At 40.3% G+C, this 20276-nt stretch overlaps 2 protein-coding genes across 2 annotated transcripts in view; one reads left to right on the top strand and one right to left on the bottom strand.

Moving 5' to 3' along the window:
* Nucleotides 1–7111, top strand: part of LOC119596998 (titin-like) — a 35749-nt gene extending 28638 nt beyond the window's left edge. Inside the window, exon 2 of the mRNA XM_037946422.1 lies at nt 1730–7111. Coding sequence (XP_037802350.1) covers nt 1730–5309 — 3580 coding nt within the window. The 3' untranslated portion in view covers nt 5310–7111. The remainder of the gene's footprint in view (nt 1–1729) is intronic.
* LOC119596997 (neuroblastoma-amplified sequence-like) overlaps nt 6013–20276 on the bottom strand; it is a 16926-nt gene continuing 2662 nt past the window's right edge. The window contains exons 4-24 of the mRNA XM_037946421.1: nt 19774–19912; nt 19344–19430; nt 18800–18940; nt 18428–18548; nt 17537–17980; nt 16746–16948; nt 15009–15155; nt 13986–14175; nt 13581–13745; nt 13211–13303; nt 12870–13090; nt 12610–12702; nt 11696–11900; nt 10939–11070; nt 10662–10820; nt 10252–10400; nt 9610–9795; nt 8420–8522; nt 7971–8182; nt 7696–7808; nt 6013–7564 (exon numbers count right to left, since the gene is read on the bottom strand). Of these exons, the coding sequence (XP_037802349.1) occupies nt 7311–7564; nt 7696–7808; nt 7971–8182; nt 8420–8522; nt 9610–9795; nt 10252–10400; nt 10662–10820; nt 10939–11070; nt 11696–11900; nt 12610–12702; nt 12870–13090; nt 13211–13303; nt 13581–13745; nt 13986–14175; nt 15009–15155; nt 16746–16948; nt 17537–17980; nt 18428–18548; nt 18800–18940; nt 19344–19430; nt 19774–19912 (3557 nt within the window). The 3' untranslated portion in view covers nt 6013–7310. The remainder of the gene's footprint in view (nt 7565–7695; nt 7809–7970; nt 8183–8419; nt 8523–9609; nt 9796–10251; nt 10401–10661; nt 10821–10938; nt 11071–11695; nt 11901–12609; nt 12703–12869; nt 13091–13210; nt 13304–13580; nt 13746–13985; nt 14176–15008; nt 15156–16745; nt 16949–17536; nt 17981–18427; nt 18549–18799; nt 18941–19343; nt 19431–19773; nt 19913–20276) is intronic.

Here is a 20276-nt window from a genome sequence, read left to right as displayed (position 1 = left end):
GAGAGAGAGAGAGAGAGAGAGAGAGAGAGAGAGAGAGAGAGAGAGGAGAGAGAGTGAGAGAGAGTGAGAGAGAGTGAGAGAGAGTGAGAGAGAGGAGGAGGGGAGAGAGAGAGAGAGAGAGAGAGAGAGAGAGAGAGAGAGAGAGAGAGAGGAGAGGAGAGTGGAGAGGAGTGGATGTGTGAGGTGAGTGTGAGGTGTGAGTGTGAGTGTGAGTGTGAGTGTGAGTGTGAGTGTGAGTGTGAGTGTGAGAGTGAGAGTGAGAGTGAGTGTGTGTGTGTGTGTGTGTGTGTGTGTGTGTGTGTGTGTGTGTGTGTGTGGTGTGTGGTGTGTGGTGTGTGGTATGTGGTGTGTGGGTGTGTGCGCGCGCACGCACGTGAACTTCCCCAAACAAAAGTACCCTTCGCCTTACTACGGCCCCGCCAACGAGCAGCAGCCCAGAACCGTGTCAGAGGCCTTGTTCAGAAGATCTCTCCGCTTCCCTGCGCTGGCATTCTAAAAGCATTACGCCAAAGCGGCTCCGTCGAAAGCTGTCAGGCTCATTGAAATGCGGCCGAGCGGCGGCGGCGGCGCTTTCTCCCTTCCGCGCCCATCGAAGGAGGCAGCCACTGAATGCGGGCCAGATGTACACAAACACACACAGACATGCGCGCGTGCGTGTGTGTGTGTGTGTGTGTGTGTTTGTGCGTGTGCATGTTCGTGTGCGTTTGCGTGTGCGTGTTCGTGTTCGTGTGCGTCTTTTAATTACATAAAATTTCATCGTTTACGAATATAAGCCTTCATAGGAAGCCATGCTGCAGCGACATGAAAACACGCAGCTGTTGTTTGCGTAGGCTTAGAGGGGAGGGGGTAGTTGGGAGAAGAGTTGGGGAGGTGGGGAGGGGTTGGCACATAAAGTAGCTGAACGCCATATGGGGAGGAATGCGTCACATAGCACTGAGGTGCCAGGGGAGGGGGTGGGTGGACGAGAGGGGGAGGTGGAGGAAGCAAACGTGAATTACGCGACCCACTCAGGGTGCAGTTTCACCGAGGAGCCCCGCCCCCCTTCCCTTCCACCTCTTAGTCCTTCCACTGTAGTCATATTTTTCCGGTTCTCGATATCCTTCATACTTAATACTGATATATGAATATTTGTTTTCCCCATGGTCAATTTCACGCACGCACGCGCGCATACACACACACACACACACACACACACACACACACACACACACACACACACACGCACACACACAAACACACATACGCACACACACACACACACACACACAAACACACATACACACAAACACACATACGCACACACACACACACACACACACACACACACACACACACACACACACACACACACACACACACACACACACACACACACGTGCGCGCGCGCGCGCGCGCGCGCTTTGTAATGAAAATACTGCTTGAAAAGGATCTAAAATATTGCTTATACGACTTAAAAATACGAAACCTCTCTACCATTACTAAATAATGCCATTCGCCGCGTTTCTTTCCGTGTCACTGCATCTATCTATCATTCTCTGTAAAACAAGATATATCTGCAAATCCAATTCAAATGTATTTTGCTTATCACCCTGTGCTTTCTCATGTTCCTTTTATCCATAAATCTAACTCAATAAATGCTGGCAATGCATTATGCTTTACGTGCTCTTCCAATGATCGACAGCCCAGCCTGCATGTCACTGCCTCCAGTAACGTGTTGCTTCGCCCGCAGGTCGTGCCTGGTTTGGCTGGTGCTGGCGACGGCGGCAGGCGGCCTGCAGGCGAACACCGCGCCCACATACCGCCTCGTGGTCGGCGACGGAGGCTACGCCCGCCTCCTCACGCCGGCGCCATCGCTGCCCGACCTCACGCTTGCTGCCTGGGTCAACATGACGGCTTTCCCCGACGGCGTGGCGCCCATCCTGACTGCCGTGGCGCCCGACGCCAAGAGCCAGGTGGCCTTCTTCCTGCGCCACGACGGCCTCGGCGTGCTGTGGGGCGGCCCTCCCGACGTGCCCCGCATCTACCTGGATCAAGTGGACCGCCATCCGCGCACGCAGTGGGCACCCGTCGAGCAGGAAGGGCAGCGCAGGCGGCGCCGCGACGCCGTGGACTACAGCGGAGGCCTTGGGGACATCGTGGACATTCTTGCGGAGTCCCGGAATGGCCGCGCCTATGACACGTGGACGCCCTACGGCTTCGTGGACGTGGACCAGATGGGCGTGGCTGACCTGGAGGCCGCCCCCTCGGGCCTGAACGCAGACCTGCACCTCGTGGAGACTCGCGACGGGTTCTCGCGCTCCGAGTCCTACAACGACTGGACCAACGTGCCCTACGAGCTCCACATGCAGGAGAGCGACCCGTACGACCTGCACCTGGCCGAGCCCGAGCCACGCATCATCACCGAGCCGTCCGGTGACGACGACTTCGTCTTCTTCAATTGGAACGTCCCACCGCAGCCTAGGCCGTCCATCCCGCAGTCGCCGAACGAATGGTCGCCCATCTGGACGCCAGCGGGGGAGCAGCAGCGCCCCCAGGCCCCGGCGCAGCGCCACGAGGAGCCCGCGCCCCTGCCTCCGCGACCCACACTCCCGCAACCGACGCAGACCAAGAGAGCGCCCGAGCAACCCGACAATGACAAGCAAGGCGCCTGGTCTGCCCAGGTAACCAAGGTTGAGCTTGGTCACGACTTCTGGAGTCCTTCCCGCCTGCGAGGCGCCTCCTTCGGCCCCCCGGTCCCGCAGACGCCCACCACCACCCCGACTACAACCACAACCCGCCCCACAACCCCTAGCCCTACAACAACAGCCAGGGCAACGACCCCCCGAACTACGTCAAGGAGACCGACTCTTCGTCCAACAAGAAGAACAACACCAAAAAGGACCACAACCACCACCACCACCACCACCACCACCACCACAACCCCAAGCCCAGCAACACAACCGCCAACCATCGCCCCCACCACTACACCCGCCCCATCCACCACCACCTCCCGAGCCTGGCGCAACAGCCTCCGCTTCACCACCCGCCGCTTCACTGCCCCGCCCACCACCAGCACCCCGAGGTACACCAAGCGCCCCTCGGCCTTTCCTCGCCCCCCCTCGGCGCGACGCACCACACGCATGCCATTGTGGAAGCTCATCAAGCACCCCGAAGCTGCGCATGCACACACCGCTCCCTCCACCACAACAACTTCAACTACTACAACCACATCCACAACCACAACTACTCCGAGACCAACAACCAGAATCATTACCACCAAGAGGACCACAGCTTCGAGGTTTCCTACAGCATCCACAACCACCACTACGGCACCCATAACTACCGAACAGCCAACCACCGCCCAGCGGAGGGTGCTCCCCACCGTGCGGCAGAGTCCTTCTCCACCACAGCTGACAGATAAGCCCCAGATCACAGGGCAGAAGTCCAAGGTGTCCATCTGGTCAAGCGCCAGCGACCACCACAAGGCCGCAAAGGGCCAAGGCTTCCAGGACAAGTGGTCTGGCAAGTCCCAGGCATCACTAAACACCGTACACAAGCGCCATCGGCAGCAACAGACAAACATTATGCCTTACCATGTGGATGAATTCCAACGCGCGATGGAAGGTCTTCCGCCGGTCAAGGATGGCAACATGGCCGTGGTGTACTCGGTGCCCATCACCAACGTGGACGCTTTCAATACCATGTACCAGCAGTACCAGGCAATGGAGGTGCCAGCCCCAGCTCATACCCGGCAGCCAACAATTATCCACGAGGCCATCGTCAAGCCACAGGAGGACGAGGTGAATGAGAATGGCCTTGGAGAGACCACCTCCTCTAGGGATGATGAGATCCTTAGCTTCCACTATGTCACCGAATCTGAAATATCCTACGAGGAAACGGACACCCCAGCGGTTCTCAGTGAAGAAGATGCTGTCCTCGTGCCCACTGAGGAGCCTCTACCACCCACTCCTTCCAGGAGTGACATCCCCATCGCTGAGGAAGCAATCGAGATTCAGCCCTCAACTGAGACCGTGGCTTTCAAACCAAGGCCAACTTTCCCATCCATCCTGCAAGTCTATGAGGAGCCTGATGAAGTTATCATTGTCGAGGAGCCAAGGCAGCCTGAAGCCTCTGTGCCCAAGGATAGGTCCGAGTCACAGCTGCCTCCTCAAGCTGCTTATTACATTCCAGATGTAACTGTTCCATCCACAACAGAGGCACCTGTCACAATCAAGCTTCAAGACACAACTACCAAAACAAGCAAGGCTCCTGTTCTTCCTGAAATTAATATTCCATCTTTCGTTCTGAAACCTGAAAATTTTCCTGAAATAAGCACCAAAGAAGTCCCAGAACCAAGCCTTCCTGCCAGCTTAGAGCCTAGCAAAGAGGAAGAGAACAAAGTGCATTCTGCCAATTTCGCGGTCTTCCATATGGGCAAGGACGAGCTTCCATATTACCCAGATCAAGGCCCAGCCGAGGAGCCATCCTTCTCCATCGAGGAACTTTACCAGCCCGCCGGAGTCCTAGTGTCACAAGAGGATGCTATCCCAGTGTCCCACTACCAGGAGTCCTCACACTTGTTCCATGAGCAACTTCCACCACATTATGCCTCTTCAAAGCCTGCCCCACGGCCTATTGCATATGGTGGCCCTGTCTCACAAATAGCCGAACGACGCCATGACGATGAGGACGTAGTCTTGTTCAGTTCTAACCCACAGGAGCTGCTTGACCAGGGCTTCCTCCCCAAGCCTGTTCACTTTGTCAGCACACCTGAGGAAGCCAACATTTGGATGAAGGAGCAATATGAAGCAGAGAATGTGGCAGAGGAGGAAGAGGAGGTTCTCGCAGTTCCAGCCAACACCAACAATGACTTGCTTCACATTCCTCTTAGTGAGAGTAAGCAGTCAGCAGGAACACCAAACTTCCACTTCAAGAAGTTGCCTTTTAAGTTCCATACCAATGAGTGGTATCATGTGGCATTCACATGGAGCAACCATGACCACGAGACTGGTGTTTATGTCAACGGGGAGCTTGTAGGAACCCTGACAGACATCCTGCCCAACCAGAGTGCCTTCCTTGGAGGTGGCCTCACCATCCTTGGCCAGACTTTGCTCCCTGATTTGACAGACTTTGACCACACTTCACAGTTTTCAGGGGAAATGAGCGAAGTAAACATGTGGCCACAGAGGCTCACCTCAGAGGCAGTGCGTGACTTGTACCAGTGCAAAACACAACTGCCAGTGTCCCCTGCACTCAGTTGGCACCAACTCTCCATGAGATTTTACAGCAGCATCCACATCCAAGACTCAAATTCTTTGTGTGGTGCATGAAGAGCAAAAAATTATACAAAAATTGATATTCAAAACAAATTCATACATCAATGGTGAACTATTCACATATTTCCCTAAAAAATAGCACTAATATTGCCCTGAACATTGACCCTGAAGATGACAAAATTGTCCACTGATTTATCCTTTCTTCATGGCTAAAAAAAAAATATGACACAGTAGCAAATATGGCGGCGAAGACAAAGGCACACTGAGGGACATTCAACCCCCCCCCCCCATCCTTGCACAGAAGGACTTCTGCTGGGATCCTCCCATACTCTGATCCCAATCCACCCTCTCACAAGATCTCTGTCTTCTTATCCTTTCATGCCCTCATCCACTCCCACTTGCCTTCCAGGGCCACCCAAGTACTAAACCGCCGGCTGTGTGAGGACGCCGTCCTGAGTTACCTACTGGATGGTGTTTTTCAAATCCTGAGCTACATACAGTGTCAGAAATTTGTGCTATAGACAGTATTATCATACCCCATTTAAACATTATTCTAGACTTTATTATAATACAACGTGCAGGTCGCGTTGCTGTGTAAACCACGCCTGTGTATCTCAGTGGCTTGGAACTTTTTGTGATAGTGACCTCGGAGTATTCTCAAGTTAAAAAAAGAAAAAAAAGGACAGAAAAAAACAGTGGTGTTGTGTTTGGGAAGAAAAGAAGGGTAATGGCGTAACTGGAAAACATAGGCCTGGGATTTTTTTTTTTTTTTTTTTTTTTTTTTTTTTTTTTTTTTTTTTGTTAATGTGCTAAATGAACTGTTTATTTGTTGCCTTGTTAGTAAATATTTATAGATGCTGTCTCCACTCACTGTCCATTGTTGCTACATGTATAGTGTTACAGCACACCAATCATCTCTTTTTGTGTTTACTTGTGTCTTTGTAAAGGAAAAAGGTAGGAATAAGAATGAATAGTTCCAAAGTGAATGATATGTAATTAATATGTTGATAGTTCATCATACCAATTACGGAAGAACATATGATACCTTTTTTCTACATTTGTCGCAATCACTTCTTTACTCTTGTCCTTGCCATTTTGAGCTTCTTTGAAAGACATTCACCATTATATACAATGCTATCAAGATCTCTTTGACTAAAGAGATCAGCAATATCACAGCAAGAAGCTGCATATCATTAAAATCACTTTGGGTTTACAACTATCAGTGCTATATGCAGATGCAAGGAATCCAAACTTATGGTTTGTTTTGGAAGATAAACAGATAATAAGTGTAAAAAAAATCAATCTGTCCCACTACATTTCCACAGACTTTGTCTGTCTAAAACAAATTCATAATAGGTCTGGATATCATGTAAATATATCATAACTATACTGCTTTCAAACATATGTTTATATATTTTTTCTCTCTTTCTACTTGTAGACTGAAGGCATAGGGGGGACTTTAAAGACTTTTGTCCAATACAGCTTTCTTCCATTATGCATTCACCCCAAAAAGAGTACAACTAAAAGATAATCTCTTTGCTTTGGTACGGACCATGGAGGTGCTGGTCGAATTCCACATCTCCATTTCTAGAACTGGCTGGCTCGGCATACCACTAGCACTTCCTGCTAGTTGCCAGCACTCTCCATGGTCAAGTGGATATCATACATTGTGCTAGAAGTTGCTGTTTGTTTGCTCTGTCCTACATCTAGTATATTTAGGGAAAAAAATAACCTAGTTGACTACAGTTTCTACTTCTATAGCATTCGTGATGATTATAAATTATTTTGTGAAAGTATGTTTCACATTTCATGGACACTAAACTGTAAACTGAAACAATAAAGAATTGTAGATTTTCCTTTTTGATTTTATTTTTTCACATCCAGCTGCAATAGTTACTTTCAGGTACTACAAAGGCCCCATTAGATTTTAAACCTTAACGTATCAGCTATCAATGAATATCTGAATGCACTGTCCAAATTCATGACACATTTCACCTGGATAAGAAAGAAAATATCTTCAAATGTAGCACTAGCATCTTTCATCCTCCTAATAACCTAATCAGGATTTCTTGCCAAACCTCCTACATATAAATTAAAAACAGAACATATTCTGATGTAAGGATGTAACCTCACCTTTAGAGCTGCATGAGCAACAAGTGAGAAAACCTTCGCCTGTCTGGATCGTAAGTCCATTCCACACACCCTCAACATTGTTGCCAACTGTAGCAATCGAGACCCATGGCGATAACTTCCCTTTTTGGTCTGCAGTCCTTCCTCTATCAAAGTTAGCCTGTCCTCACAAAGGCGAACTGAAGAGAAATTGATATCATGATACATTAACAGGTGTATCAGTTGTTAAATATTTCCATCAATGTTAACTTCTTATACTCACGATCACTTGATACTGCACAAAAATGTTCCAGTATAATCCACTTCTTACCCTGAAGAGGAAGTTTGTTGATGCCAAAGTCTGGCAAAATGTGAAGAGCGGCTATTAGATCCTTTTCTCTCTTGATGTCTTCATTGTCAGATTCTATCAGTCCAAGACACTGCCTGTATAATATGCATTATTAATACATGCCTGCTACAGAGGACTAAAATAAATGTCATAACAAATATATATACTTATAAAGCAACAGATTTTCTTCGGGATGGATCATCAAAAATATCCTACCATATGAAGGAAAAAACACAAAGCACAAATTGAAAGCTTACTGTGCCAATTCCATTGCCTCATCTGCATGACTTTCAGAAGAGTTGAAGTACTGTGTCGCAGCAGATATCACAAGCTTCACTGCCTGTGCAAAAGGCACCTGCTGCAAGTAAGGGTTGTGCACAGGGGACCTATCTCCCTGTGTCTCCAGCAGTTCCCCAGCAAATCTGATATTTTCCAAAATGCCAGAGCACAGGAGAGCATCTGTCAAGGTCTAGAGACAAGAATAATGCTCAGTACAAATCAACTCAAGTAATCCAATCTAAAATAAAATACTTTACTTCCTAATAAAATATTCCTAAAATCTCAAAGTCAAGCACAATGTCAATATTATACTGCATACCTATCTTTCTTACTGGTGACTAGATTCCAAATAACAACTACAACATTATAAATAAATATAGTGTAACAGTCAATAAAATCAGGTACAAGTTTAAAAAGGAAACCTTACCTCAAAGCAAACTTGTGGCTCTACGCACGTGAAGACCTTCTGCTGCAGTTCTAACATGTCATACAACAACTTTCGCCAGTCTTCATCACTAAGTCTAGGCTCTCTGTAATCCATCCATAAGAAACATTTTAAAATCAAATGTATCTATCAAATCAATTCCTATTAATAAGGATCTCTCACCCCCCCACCATACGTACACAGGCAAATGCACTCGCACTCACTCACACTCACACACACACACACACACACATACACATAATATATAAAAGTAAGAACAAGACCAAAAACAAAAACATGAACACAAACACGGACACAAACTAGAACATGAACAAGAACTAGAACAAAAAAAAATAATAATAAAAAAAAATAAAGGTAAAAAGAAGGGAAGAGGTAAGATAAGAGAAGAGAAGAGAGGAGAAAAGAAGAGAAGAAAAAAGATAAGAAAAGGAGAGGAGAGGAGGAGAGGAGAGGAGGAGAGGAGAGGAGAGGAGAGGAGAGGAGAGGAGAAGAGAAGAGAAGAGAAGAGAAGAGAAGAGAAGAGAAGAGAAGAGAAGAGGAAGAGAAGAGAAGAGAAGAGAAAAGACGAGAAAAGAAGAGAAAAGAAAAGTAGAGAAGAGAAGAGAAGAGAAGAGAAGAGAAAATAAAATAAAATAAAATAAAATAAAATAAAATAAAATAAAATAAAATAAAATAAAATAAAATAAAATAAAATAAAATAAAAGAAAGAAGAGAAGAGAAGAGAAGAGAAGAGAAGAGAAGAGAAGAGAAGAGAAGAGAAGAGAAGAAGAAGAGAAGAGAAGAGAAGAGAAGAGAAGAGAAAAAAGAAAAAAAGAAAATGAAATATAAAAAGTAAAGAAAAAGGAAATATAAAAAAATATAAAAAGTAAAGAAAAAAGAAAGAGAAAAAGAAAAAGAAAAAGAAGAAAAACTAAGAAAAAAGAAGAAAAGAAAAGAAAGAAAAGAAAAGATGAGAAAATAAAAAAGAAAGGAAAAGAAAAAAAAAGGAAATAAAATAAAAGAAAAAAGAAGGAAAGGAAAAAACTAATCTCAATATCAACAATAATGATAATAGTTATCATCAGTAAATAACAAAAAAATCATGTAATAATACACATCATACAAGTAAGAAAGGCTCAACAATTTATAGGCTACAGCCCAAAATCCTGTGCGTTAAATCTGAAAAAGTGTACCTCCTCGCAGCAGCTCTTGTTAACTTGGTAAATATTTCTCTGACTTTTTCACGATCATCCTGTAGCTGGCGAAGCTGACAGGGTGTGACGCAGACGCTGTTATTACTCAGCAATTCAGCAGCCGTCAAGTGAGCCTCTAGAGCATCAGCCAAGTCATGCAGTTTCGACAAGGCCTCTGTGCTGGTGCTGTTGAAAGGAGAAATAGAATATTGTTCTTTGATAATTAGAGTAATATTTTTTGAATGTTAAAAAAAAGATAAATCATGGGATCAGCTGTGACTGAGACACTGATTATCTAACTAAAGAAATGAAAAAATAATCCTAATGATATTGAAATGATGACTACAACTAATCCTTTCCACCTAGTGGGACTGTATATAACCACTGGAGCAAAGACCAACAGTCAGATTCCTGCCTCTCCTTCTATTGCCGTTCAAACTTTGTGAGATTTTCTTATAACTACTTCTAAGCAATGCATTTCCCAACAAATTGTTATAAATGATCATATCTAAACCAAATTTTTAAATGAATTCCATAAATACTGTAAAGAAAGAAATAATTATATCTGGCATTACAACAGTTCAGACACAAAAAAATTGATTAATTTCATAATCACAGTCAAATAACAATGACAGTCCTTACCCAGACTCTCTCTCTGGCAAACACTCCAGAATGGCAAAGGCTCTCGGCAGCTGAGTTTCCCTCTCACATGCGTACACACAGTCTAAAGCAATAGTCATCATCTCCTCAGCTGATGTGATGATCTGTGCATGCTGGTCTGGCCTGGAATGCTGTCAAATAAAAATAATAATAATAAATAAATAAATAAATAAAAAATAAGCATGTAAATACTCATCTACAACAAGGACACAATGGTCAGAACAAGCATATGACAATCACATGTTGAAAAGAAATAATAAATATAAGAAATTTTATGCTAGAACAAAGTGATTGAATACCAGAATAAAATATATACTAAAAAAAAATTCTCCACAAACAAATAAATATACGGAAAATGTAGAGTGAAAATGTTACGGAAAGGAGCTTCTTACTTGTAGGATCTTGAGAGGTAATCCAAGGTCATCCTTGGCTGTAGACACCACATACTCCCTCAGAAGACGTTTGGCACTGCCAGGTTTCCACTTATCACAGCGAGCCAAGAATGGCAATAGCCAACGCCTAATATTCTGGATGTATGTTTCTGGGGTGCTCTGTAATGTAAGCGTGAAAGAATATCAAAACAGTTAATTCATACTTATCAGCATTTTTTCCAATATGATTTGCAATGAGAATTTCATATAATAACAGTAATAAACTTTATATTGTTACCGTGGACATTAGCTTCACTATCTTCTCAGCATCAGATAAGCTAGAGTATTCATCCAAGGTCATTGAACATAGGCCTACTTCATAAACCATCACTTCCAAGGAATCCAGAGTGTCATGAAGTTCTTCCAAATTCTGCAATTCAGATTAAAAAATACATATTTTTATTGACACGGAAGAATCATTAATGCAATAGTATTGAAAGGAGAACAACATCAATGCAGTAGTGTTCTAATCACAACAACCATATATTCAAATAATATTCAAAGTACAGCAACCATAAATGTAAATAGGGTTAAAGTTCTCCCTTACCCCTTTAACCTGATGACCCCAATGCTTTAATATTAATAGACAATGAGTCTTAAGTGTGGCTTTTCTCATATCTCACATGTAAAAGTGCAGAGAGTGACTATAATTTCTCCCATTTAAAGTACCAGCTAAGAGGTAAGGTTACTTGGTATTACAAAACATGTAATATAGTACAAAAAAATATTTACATATTTTTACTGAATGCTGTGCTGGCTTAAAACAGAGGATGGAAATCATACAGCCAACTTCTGGCTTGGCACTGGCTACCTCCCATACTGAACCTAACCCATGGCCTTGAAGATATCAAGGGAGAGCATTAAACCCTCCTTTTCATCCTTTTGCTACAATGAATTTTACATTAGAATAAAATAGCCAATCCCTCACAAAACAAGGTACTGAAGGCCATTACACAAAAATTGACAAATGCAAAATCTTAGAGAAACCAACAGACCTTCACATCTCTTTCCCTGCCCAATTTGAGCAAGTCCAGAGCAGCATCCACAAAATGACTGCATCTCTCAATCTCCCGTGCCCTTTCTTGGTACCAGAGGCTCACAGTTTCTGCACTTGGTTCAAGCCCCATGAACTTCTTGAGATCCTGGCGTTCCTCATACAAGAATGTAGCTGGGTCTTCCTCCTCATCATTTACTGCATCTCTGTGAATGAGGATGTGTTAAAGAGTATGAGAATGAATATAATAAATTAATGTACATAAGTTACTCAATATGACTTAAGAACAAAAGATATGAATGACTATTAATGATTTTGCAACACAAAATCAATATGTACACTGTGTGATTATTCTTACCATTTCTACACCTGTTGCAATGAACACTGACTGTGAGACTGTGTTAATGTTATGATCACAAGTTTATGAGAATGAGATAATGAGTATGGTTAGTGTCTCTGCAAATGAGTACAAGTTTGTGATCATGTGTTAATAAAATAGAGTTAATAACCATTAAAGAATATGGCTAGTGTGTGAGTGAATATGGCTAATGAATACAAGAACTGGTGTATTCTTTCTATATACTAGAATTTAAGGAGAAAAAATTAAGGTAAGGTGAATAAATCACTTTCATAGTCACAAAAATTTCTTAGTCTAAACCTTCTCCTACAGTTACTGAACAGTCTTGCTTTATAGGAATGTGAACAAAGGAACTTTGATAATAATGGAAGAAGAGTAGAAGAGTCTTCGTGCAAATAAAACAAGCTGACCTCCATCAGATGGCGCCTCAAGAAAAAGGTAGATTTCTTATGATATGGTCAAATAGCTAAGTAAATTGTCAGAGCAGATGTAGATAGTTAGATAGTTAAAAAGCATGCATATCTGAAGGTCAGTACATAGAGAAAGTTGTTTCATACCCGCAAATTGGGTCTTCACTCCAGTCCTCATCACGAAGCTGTTCTTGCTCCCATTCGAAGACCTCATCTCCTTCACACTCCAGCAGAAGTGATCTACAGAGGATATCAAACAGATAGTCAAAGTCAACAAAATATGCATAAAATATGCAAGAACTGAGAAAGTGGAACACAATAAATGGTGATATGCATATCTTAGAGTAGAACTGAAAAAAAGACAGTTGATTCCCAATTCACATTAAAAAACGCAAACAGTTCCATACCTGTACTCAAACGGACCCATGGTTGGTGGAAAGTTGGAGAGCACAGCCAATCGGTGAGGGAGGGTTTCAGCTCCATGGTATGTGAACATGGCCTCCACACCACGCCAGTCATAGCTCCTAGCAAATTCAACAGTGGCAGAGATAGCCGACTGGCTCCGGAACTTGTCAAAGAAGGAGGCATCATAGTGCTCAGGTGCTACGTGAGACCCTCCCAAAAGAACCTCAAAATGTCAAAAATAAAACAGTGTAAGAAGAGATAAACAAACATTGACTAATCCATGCAAATATAAGAAAGTTTTAAACACACTGCCACTATATACACCGACTAGTAACTGACTTACCTCATATGTATCTAACCTATCTAAGTATGTGAGCAGTTTTCGTCTAGCACGAATTACATTCTTTTGCTCTGTAGAGAGGTTCTTGAAGTCAATCTGGAATATAAACAGATGTTACTGATTTACAACAACAATAAATTACAACATTTACAAGACAACAAAATCAGACAGGATACAATACAAAGAGAAATCTCTGTTACATATCTCCTAACAAACTTCCTAATTTTTCCTTTTGCCAAAGGGTGTCCACTCAACAGAAGCCACAGCCACATAATATCCATTAACACAGAACTGATAACATGGTCCTTCCCAGAAAATCAAATCACATAAAAGCTGGTAACATCAATAACAATAACAAGCTCTCACAACCCACCTGCACCAGGTAGTCATGCCTCCTCTTGAGCTCCATAGCAGCTCTCTCTTGTGCTTTCACATCATACTCACTGGGGTCAATGTCTATGCCTTCATCATATGCAAGGTCTGAGTCACAGAATATGAACTCCCCATCATCTGTGCCCTTGCCAATGGCTACAATTGCCTGTAATTAATCATATTAGTGGGACTTTAAAAATTTTCTAATCCTTGAAAGTAAGTATCTCCTATGATCATCAATACCATGAACATTTATTTCAATTATTTTTTCACCATCTATCAAATCATGAACAGACTACAAACATACTCAGTGTTACTTTTATATTTTGATCTACTTGGTTATCAATTATACTGATGCACTACAAGAACAGCAACAATTTTCAATAAATTATAACCTCAAATCTACCTCTAGGTCTGTTCCCCGTAGTCCATACATGAGGAGCTCTCGCGCTGCATCTATGTTCTCAGGCACACGTGTGAGACATTCAGCAAGCACCCAAGACCGCTTGCGAATCTTGGCTAAGTAGTCTTGGATGGAGGCTACAGTAACAGAGCTTCTACGCCACTGCTGCTGGTATACCAGGTCACAATCCAGGCTAAAGCATAAAAGTGTTAATTCATTTAACATGTTTAAATTATTTCTTTTTCAAAATTAGATGATTTATGAGCTTTATGCTATATGTTATAAAGCCAGAATTAAAAAAGAAAATATTTGGAGATAATGTTAACAATTTTGTTGCTGTGATATTTGACATCATACAAATATATACATAGTGGAAAATATATACATATGTATTTCATTATTTATCATTACACTATGACAGACAAGAATTAATGAGGACTTGATTCTAGACCATAAGAATGGTCATATTAACCCACTGTGACACTGGGAGTGGATGCATCCATGCCATATCCACTGCAATTTGATTTTATCAATTCTTTTTACAAAATAAATGGGCTTAGCTTAGAGCCAAGCAGTCAAATACTAGTCCTATCTGATCTCACCTGCTTACACTATTTACATGAATTTTTGAAGAAAAGATTTTATTTTCAATAATACTGTTACTGAAAATAATGTTTTAATAATAACATTAACAATTAAAATAATAATAATAATAATAATAATAATAATAATAATAATAATAATAATAATAATAATACCTGGAGAATGGGCTAAATAAGCAAGGCCAGGTAGACCTAGTAACTGGCTACTTGGTGACTAAGATTTTGAGATGTTAACTAATTGTAAACAAAAATGACAAAACAAAACAAACAGTGGACAGTGCACATACCTGGCACCAATGAGTTAAGACAGAATGCCAAAACTTCTATTGGAAAATAAAACACATGACACACTGCAAAATAATACAATAACTAGAAATTATTATACAAGTACTGTAGATGACTGTGGAAAAGATATTGCCCTTACTTATAGCTGCGAGCCAGTGCTAGAGCTTCCCCATATTCCTCATTCTCAATTTTTCTGGCAAATAGCTCCTCTGGAGTCGTACTCTTGAGGCAAAGCAGACGGAAGGTCCTCTGAACAATCTTTGGTCTTTTGCTTGGGGGTCGAAATCTGTACAGGGAGAATTGAGTCTGCATTATCTATAACTTCTAATAATTTATAACTAAACAATAATAACAATAATAATAGTACAGTTCTACTCATTCTGACATGCCACTCATAAATGAAAATACAGTGTAGCAGCCAGCATACTGTGAATAGAACAACTTTAAATTCAACATATTTCTCTCTTTATTCATATAATGCACAGCTGGAGTCAATCCTGCATGCAGATGGCTACCCACAAAAAGGAAGAACATCAGGAATTAGTGCACCATTCATGGTGTCCATCTGTTTTGTACATGCAGGAGGTAAGGGGCAGGCAGCATTATATGAAACCTTGGATTATATGAAAATATTGTCACTGATTACTTTCTGCAGTATCTAGTTCACTTTTTCATATACAAAACAAATGTAGACAATGAATTCTCTCGTTATATTTCTTAACCCTTTGCCGACAGGTGGTATTCATAGTGGCCCGGGCCCCGCCGCCGTGGGCTCATATCGTCACCCTAGCATGCGTGACCACTCATGCCCAATACCAGCATCCCTTGCCTTTTCTTCGTAATACTAAGAACCTATGTTGTATTTTCTGTATTATCATTTTCTAAATATCTATTTGCCATATTTTCTGATAAATCATGACTGTAGGATATTTTTGTTATTATACAGACCCCCATAGTTGATCATTATTCGCTCTATAGTTTGAATAAAATAAGCAGCGTGTGGTATCATGGAGTTGAAACCGTAGGTTTTGTTGTATTCTTTTTTTCAATTTATTTTATAAGCTAAACTTTAGTTTCAACAAGTTTATATGATCACTTCTATATAGATATAATTTTATGCTCAGTGTTTTTATAAATATGTGATTTTTTTTGTTTTGTTTTGTTTTGTTTATTCGTTTCTTCTTCTTTCCCGATCCTTCGCTTGACTTGACCGTTTTGCACATCTATCTCACACTCTCAGCCTCCACCCACTCCCGCAATACTCACAAATACACGTACGTACATGTAGACACACACGTATGCTCAAGTACACAAACACACAGACACAGACACACGCACACACATACACACACACACACACACACACACACACACACACACACACACACACACACACACACACACACACACACACATACAAACACACCCAGCAGATAGTTCAGGTATGCCATGGCATGTACATACATGCCCCCGTCAGCAAAGGGTTAATACTTACTTTTTTGTTTATTTTCTCTCAATATTTCTGACAATTTTACTTTAGTCTAGCCAATGTTTATAAATAAAGAAGTTTCATTTAGAAATAAAATATATATATAAATAATATGGGAAATGATTTATAGTGGATTAATAATGACAAATGCTACATCAGTGTACTACTAACATAATATAAATCTCACAAATCAGTACCAAAATAACATGAAATGGCAGTTTTATGTAACAAAACTTGTTAACTGAAATTCAGGGGACCAGAGACCACTGACTTTACATGAACTGGAACCACATAACTACTTTAGTAATACAATGATACTTCGCAGCTCAGCACTAAATCCCATTCTGTGATTACAACACTTGGGAAAAAAAATTTAAACCCACTAACCTTTCAGCATCAGTTATCCAGAAAAGTGCACTCTTGGCCAGTCTGCTTGACCTCTGGACCAAAGAGAGCTCCTCCTCGTCATCCGAGTCAAGGTATTCCTCCTCTTCATCTGAGCCTTCACCTGTTGCAGTCAAGATGCGTTTGGTGTTGACGCGGCTCTCAACCTCCAACCCCAAGAAGCCTCGGTCATAGGCTTCACTTATCTGTTGGAGATTTTATTTTTTTTATAACTTAGATCAATATTTATAAAGGATAAGACATAGGACATCTAATATCTTGCTGGTTAACTAATCTAAAAATTCAGTAAATGACAACGTATAATTATCAAACCTCTTCAGTTATAGACCCAAATTTTCATTCTCTGTAATCTGTACAAACTCTTAACACTTTACATAATCCTCAAAATAACAAAACACAAAACAAATAACAGAACTAAGAAGACGAATTCTACTAAACAAGTATATTAATTAAATAGATTGCAATATATATATGGCAAATGGAAAAAATATATAATAATGATATCTACAATAAGAATACCAGTATTAAAAGTCTTATTCATATTCATATTCTTAATATTGCTATTATTATGATCTTTATCATCTTTTAGCATTATTATTGTCATTTCCTTACTATTATCATTATCATTATTATCATTATCATTGTCTGTATTGTTACTAATAGGTAATGATAATGTTTAAATCACAATTAAACAAGCAAAAAATAAATCCAAATCAAAATAAAAATGCGACCCTAATGCCCTAAACAAAAAAGTTCTGAGACCAAATGCACACCTGAGGCACTCCCTCTAGAAACTCTGGCGACTCTCCCAGCAGGTTCCGCAGCGAGTTTACAGAGCTAACGGTAACAGCCCCAGAATAGCGAGCAAGGATAACAGCCATCTCTGACCACCAGCTAAGGCCTGCTGGGTGGTTTTTGAGAGGCCCAGAGTACTGGAGCAGGCGCTGCTTCTGCCCAGGAATGTATTCAAGGCTTGATGGATTGATAGCATCTTGGTCTGGCTGACTGGCAAGCAACCAGTACTTCTTCTTCCACAGAGAAGGCAGTTCCCAAATGGACAGACTCCCTGATGTGTGTAAGGCAGCCAGCTGTTTACCAGAGGGAGACACACAAAGGTCGAATATGCAGTCGTGCTGGGGTTTTGACTTGAATCCTGGCAACCAGTTCATGATTCCTGCACTGGGTGGTATATATTCATCCTCATTTATTGTAGGCATCTGGGTAAAAAATAAAATAACTACATTTAGACAAATAATGGATAATAATGGCTAATATAACCTGTAAGAAATACTTAATCAAAAGGTTGCAAACAGCATAGAAAAGGAAATATCAATTTGATATTATTATTATTATTATTATTATTATTATCATTATTATTATTATTATCATCATCATCATCATTATTATTATTGTTATTATTACTATCATCATCATTATTATCATAAATATTATTATTACAATTATTTTTATTACTATCATTATTATTACTATAATCATTTTTACTACCATTATCATTACTATCATTAGTTCTGCTATCAATTTTACTATCTCATTATTATCATTATCAATATTAATATAATCAAACCATAATAATAGTCACAAGTACATATAAAAAAGTGATTATTATCTGGATCTGCATGAAAAACAACCCATCAAAAACTAACCTGTTTATAGAATGGATAATCATTAATCATATACCATATGGTAATGCCATGACCCAAGCCATTGTTCCTCAAATTGCTATCTTCTAGAAATTCACAAGACCCTGCAACTATTAACATTGGCCTGCAAGAAACAACAACAATTTTAGTACAAGTAGTATTGCTATATATCTTCTGATGACAAAAACTCAAGTGATGCATTATGTTAAGGCATACAAAAAGTTTTCCACAAGAATGTTAAGAGTAAATAGAATTTGGATGTCAGTTATGAAATCTTAACTTTTCATCACCCACTGCTAAGTTACTCAACAAATATCCTTAAATACATATATTCTTTACTCACAAACTATAAAATCTCCCTTAAAATAAGCTCACCCTTTGTCAGCTACTGCTGTGATACCACTGGGATACACTTTGCTGAAGGATGAAACGTGGCTCTCTTGGTAGCCTTCAGTGGGCGACACATAGTAACTCCTAATGTTGCCTTGATAGTCTACGAGTATCAGTTCAGAAGCCCTGTGTAAAAAGAGAGTGAGTACTGTACCTATTATACATATCTCTGTTGCTCTGCTAGTCATGTACTAGACATGTATCTACAGTCTAAATCTTGTATTAATCATATATTTGTCAAGTATTTATCGAGTACTACATATGCCACTAATGCTACTACTAACAAAAACATAACTTCCTCATCCTCTACAACAGAAGTAAAATCAATTACTTGGACACAAGATTTAATTAAACACTCCACAAGAAAAGAAATTTAATGTGTACTAATCACTTGCAATCAAATATCTATGAAATAAATAACAATTTACCAGAATGAATGTCATTATGTCAATAGATAGTTGCTGTTATTCATCTGTTATAGTAAGTAACTGCCATCAGATCAAGAAGCCTCTAATCACGTCAGTCATACCATTTTATTTTCTGAGTCCTGACATCAGAGAAGATGAGAGCAGCTAGAGCGCAGCTGGTGTCCACTTGAGTCACACCCTCACGATACCTAATTTGGGGGGAGGGAATATATATGTATATATATATATATATATATATATATATATATATATATATATATATTTTATATATATATATATATATACATATACATATACATATACATATACATATACATATACATATACATATACATATACATATACATATACATATATATACATATCATATACATATATATATATATATATATATATATATATATATATATATATATATATATATATATATATATATATATATACAATATTACTGTCCTAAAATATCTCAACTTTAAAATCTATAAATCATATATATATATCTACCATACACATCACTACATATTTACATACTTGGGTGGATAAATGGTGAAGATGGAGGTTCCAAGTGTGTTAAATATTTCTACAGCACCTGAGCTATATGCTACACCAACCATGGAGCAGTCAGCTGACCAAGCAACACGACGCCATGATGGGAATGGGTCAGCATACACTGTGATGTGGAGAAAAAATACATAATAACACTGAATTTAAAGGAAATTCTGAATATTATATTTTCAGTTTTTGATATAACATTTATTCATCTTTACCTTTCCCTTCCACTTTTTTTTTACAAATAAATCTTATTACAACATTTATGCCCCTTTCTTTATGCCCCTTTCTGGTAGTCTTTGAAAGGTCCATCTGATTAGCAAACTACATTTTTTGCAGCTTCCTATCATTTGCTGATGATCACACTTCTAATTTCTGATCAACCTCTCTCAGTTTTTTAAATTGTAAACATAAATGTGTATGTGAACATGAATGAGAAGAGGAATGGGAAAAGAAATAATAATTTGAATATGAATGACAACAGG

The sequence above is a fragment of the Penaeus monodon genome, chromosome 38 (genome assembly GCF_015228065.2).
Source record: "Penaeus monodon isolate SGIC_2016 chromosome 38, NSTDA_Pmon_1, whole genome shotgun sequence".
Lineage (NCBI taxonomy): Eukaryota > Metazoa > Arthropoda > Malacostraca > Decapoda > Penaeidae > Penaeus > Penaeus monodon.
Note: the sequence above shows the minus strand (reverse complement) of the source record. Positions and strands in the feature narration are given on the sequence as shown.